This window comes from Fulmarus glacialis, unplaced genomic scaffold (assembly GCF_000690835.1).
Source record: "Fulmarus glacialis isolate BGI_N327 unplaced genomic scaffold, ASM69083v1 scaffold20551, whole genome shotgun sequence".
Classification (NCBI taxonomy): domain Eukaryota; kingdom Metazoa; phylum Chordata; class Aves; order Procellariiformes; family Procellariidae; genus Fulmarus; species Fulmarus glacialis.
The window spans coordinates 30419-34217 of NW_009193657.1; the positions used below are offsets into that span (position 1 = coordinate 30419).

General features: G+C 60.2%; 1 protein-coding gene across 1 annotated transcript in view; it reads right to left on the reverse strand.

Annotated features, from left to right (window-relative positions):
- Nucleotides 1–1342: 1342 nt before the first annotated feature.
- TMEM120A (transmembrane protein 120A) overlaps nucleotides 1343–3799 on the reverse strand; it is a 6573-nt gene continuing 4116 nt past the window's right edge. Inside the window, exons 8-12 of the mRNA XM_009587538.1 lie at nucleotides 3621–3682; nucleotides 3274–3366; nucleotides 2465–2529; nucleotides 1761–1829; nucleotides 1343–1671 (exon numbers count right to left, since the gene is read on the reverse strand). Coding sequence (XP_009585833.1) covers nucleotides 1558–1671; nucleotides 1761–1829; nucleotides 2465–2529; nucleotides 3274–3366; nucleotides 3621–3682 — 403 coding nt within the window. The 3' untranslated portion in view covers nucleotides 1343–1557. The remainder of the gene's footprint in view (nucleotides 1672–1760; nucleotides 1830–2464; nucleotides 2530–3273; nucleotides 3367–3620; nucleotides 3683–3799) is intronic.

The window sequence follows — 3799 nt, forward strand, 5'->3', positions numbered from 1 at the left end:
GGGGTCCTGCAGCCGGCAGCTCCCCTGTGCCCAGCCCCTCCCTCATGCTGTGTATGGTCATTTTTTAAACACTGTTTTTATTTTAACATCTTTGTGATTTAATCATGGAAAAAAAAAACAAAACCAAACCTTTCAGGCTGTCCAATGACTGTAAATTATTTAAATACATTTGCCCTTGGAATAAAAATACTGTTTCTGTAGTTTGCTTCCTGCCCTCTCTCTGCTCAGCCAGAGGGAAGAGGGAGGCAGGAGGAGCAATGGCTGCAAACCAGGAGGAGACCTGGGGAACAGGCGGCAACTCTGGGCTCAGCTGGGGCTGGGGGCAGCCCTTGCCCTGGGGTGCTGAGCCCTGGCAGGGCGGTGAGGACGCATGGCTCTGGGCTGAGGCACAGCTGTGCTAGACGTGCTGGTTGGTTCCCAACGCTTTAGGAGTTCCTGGTGGTAGTACAGGGCTTCTCTTCCCCCGGTCTGCAGGGACACTGAAGTCCCGCTGGGCTCGTTGGGTGGCCAAAGCTCTGGCCACAGCCCGTGGCATGGGGCTGTGCAGGCCAGGGGGTGCCACAGGAGGGAGCTTGCAGCACTGCCCTCCTGTCCCCACCGCACCCTGCACCCCAGGCTGGTGTGGGGGCACTTGGAGCTGGCTTTTCTTCCCTCACCCTGACATGTTGTGTCAGGGGCCCGCTGTCAGATGAGCCAAAACCACAGAGCAGAGCATGCAAGCTGTTCTGAGACCACCCTGGTGACCCGAGGCAGTACCTTCCCTTTATTTTTATGTGTGCATCCTCCAGAAACACGAGACCAGGGTGCTGTTTGCACAGCTCCAGCGTGAAGCCTAGTTCAGGCTCGTGGTGCTCCCACCCCTCCAGTGCCACAGCTCCCCCACCTCAGCCCCCTCTGCCCTGCAGCTTGAAGGCAAAGGAGGAACTGGGGTACGACCCCCTGGAAGCCAGCACTTGTTCACAGCCTCCAGCTGCCCTTGAAAGTAAAGAGGGCTGCCGGGGCAGCCAGGGAAGCGATTGCTTGCCCATGAAATGCGAGGGCCTCTTTACCTCTGCCTTCAACATGCAGGGGCTGCCCTGGCTGCAGGGCTGCGGAGAGCCTCGACCACCCCAGGAGCTCTGTAAGAGGCAGGTATCAGCCCTGGACCCTGCCTTGTCCCAAGGGAGTTGATGCAAGCCGGGCACCGCGGGCTGCCCCCTGCCCACAGCGGGGTGGGGAGTGCCAGCAGAGCTGGGCTTCACCCCAGAGAACCATCCCAGTAAAAGTCTTCAGGGCAGAGGGAAGGGGAGCAGCTGTCCCAGGCACCCTGCTCTCCCAGAGGAGGAAAGCAGACAGGCAAGAAGTTGCAGGGTGCTCCTGACTCCAGGTGAGTGACTCAGGCACAGATCCAGCACCGCAGTGAACACGTGGTCTATTCGTGAGCGGGCCCCAAGCTCTGTCCCACACCCAGGCTTCCAAGGAATGGTGAGACACCAGAGTCCGGACGGCATCGAGGAGATGGGGATGGGACATGGAGCTGGTGGGGACAAACAGTCCTGGCCCCCACGCTGCCACCCTTCAATTCCGCTTTGTGTCTTTGTTCTTGTTCTGGAACTTCTGGTGGACGACGCGGAGGGTGGTGTAGAAGTTCCCCAGGAAGAGGATGAAGAAGGAGAGGCCGCACATGAGGACCTGCGGGAGCCGCAGAGGCACGAGTCAGCAGGGAGGGACCTGCCTGGGGCATCCCCCTCCCCAGGGCAGCTGCCTGGGAGCCCCCTTACCTGCCACTCCTTGCATTCTGGGTGCTGGATCATGCGGAAGAGGATGATGGCATTGTAGAGCTGCCAGAACTGCAGGTGAGAGGAGATTGAAGGGAGTTTCTGCTTTCAGAGGCTCATCCAGCTGCTTCCTCTGGGCACAGACCCCATGCAGACCTCGCACGAGGCCAGCCTGCCCCAGCACGCAGTGAAACCCTGTCCAGGCTCGAGGCCAGAGGACTCGTCCCCAGAGGACCCCAGTTGAGACATCTCCCCTTTTCTTGCCACCTTCTGGAGCCCAACGGCCGGGAGGAAGCCTCAGACCAGCCTACTGCTTTTGGCCATCGGCCTAAATGATCTGACCAAAGAAGAACTGGACCTTCAGCAACAGCAGCTCAGAGCTGAAGCTCAGGAGGGTTTTGGAAGGGTTCTCGGAGCCAGCCCCTCTGCTGTGTTTTGCAAATCACTTGAGCACTTGGCAGAACTACCCCAGGTCCTCCCCATCTCACTAGCTGAGTCGTGGAGGTGGTGGGTGCTTTGGAGGAAAAGGCTCAGCATTTATTGAAAGCATTTCTGTGCCCCTGGCATCTGTATCATGTGGCCGCAGCAGCCTGCGGGAACCTGTGTGATGTCCAGGCTGCCAAGTGGAGCCGGGAATATGGCACGATCTGCTCCCGCCTGAGGCTCTGGCCTCCTGCAGGTCCCCGCAAGGATCTGTGCACACTCACCTGCCCAAAGAAGAGGAAGGGAAGCAGGAACGTGAGGCCTCTCCACATCCAGGACTGGAAGCCCTCTGCAAAGGATGAAGGTTTGCTATGGGGACCCAAGGACATGCTAGCTGGGGGACCGGACAGAGCCCAGCTCCTGAGGTGGCGGGCAGGGAGGTTTAGTGGCCACCCCATGCCTGGCTGAGAAGGTCCTGCCAGGCTAATGCAGCCTCCCTCGCTGTGGGCGCTTGTAGACACTGGGAGGGCTGCGGCAGGGACTCCTAGCCCTGGGCTAACCTGGGCCCCTCCAGGAAGCTGCTGTCACAGAGCTGCCCTCGCCCGCAGCTGCTGTCCCGAGCCCGAGCACTTGGTGTCGCAGGGGCCAGGGAGGCGACAGCCCACAAGTACGTGGGGTGTTGAAGGGAGGCTTTTCTGTCTGTGAAGCAGATTCCTGGGGGAAGCTCCGATGCCAGGAGCCGCATCCGCTGCTACCTTGCATCCCGAGGGAGCCAGCTGTGGGCCGGCGGCCCCAGGAGAGCAGGAGGAGGGGGACATCCAGCCTATGGGATGCTGCTGCCTCAGGGGAGATGCTGCTTTCAGAGCTTTGGCTTTATTTGTAGCTTTTACCGTTTCTGCCACTGATAAACCACAGTCAAACTAACCTCGAAACAAAAATAACTGTCACCGTTGCCTTTTGACAGAAACCACAGCTCCCAGTTAGCTGAGCACCAGTCTGGTGCTGGGAGGGAGGCTGCTAGCAGCCATGGGCCCTGCAGCAACAGCAGGTCCAGTTGGACTGGGACAATCAGTAAGGGAAGATCCCGGCTTACCCACAGTCAGATCCATGTTGTGCCTCTCGCCCAGCGCTCGCAGCCGGTACAAGCACCCGCTCTGATAGTAGTACTGGAGGAACTGCACGAAGCCTGCAAGGAGAGCGTGGCTCCCGTCAGCAGGTGCCCAGGCACCATCCCCTGGCCCCAGCATCAGCCCAGCTGCGAGATCACGCTGCGCACAAAGACTGTCCCGGTGCCAGGGTGGTGGAAAGAGGCCGAGGGAAAAGCCAGGTGAGCCGAGAGCTGCGAGCAGCTACAACTGAGTCTCCACATGTCGCAGAGCCGGGCAGGCACGCTCCGCGCCCGAGGCCAGCCGCGGTAGCAGCACACGTGGCAACACTTACTCTGGTACATGGAGAAGGAGAGGAACTGGTTCCTGAACATCTGGTACATGAGCCCGTCCGGCCTGCGGAGAGACGATGCTGGCTGGGGGACGTGGGGCTGAGAGGGGACGCAGCCAGCCCTGCCTGCCACACAGCCGGGGTAACGGCACTCTGCCTCGCCCCGCCCCCCCCCCAGCAGA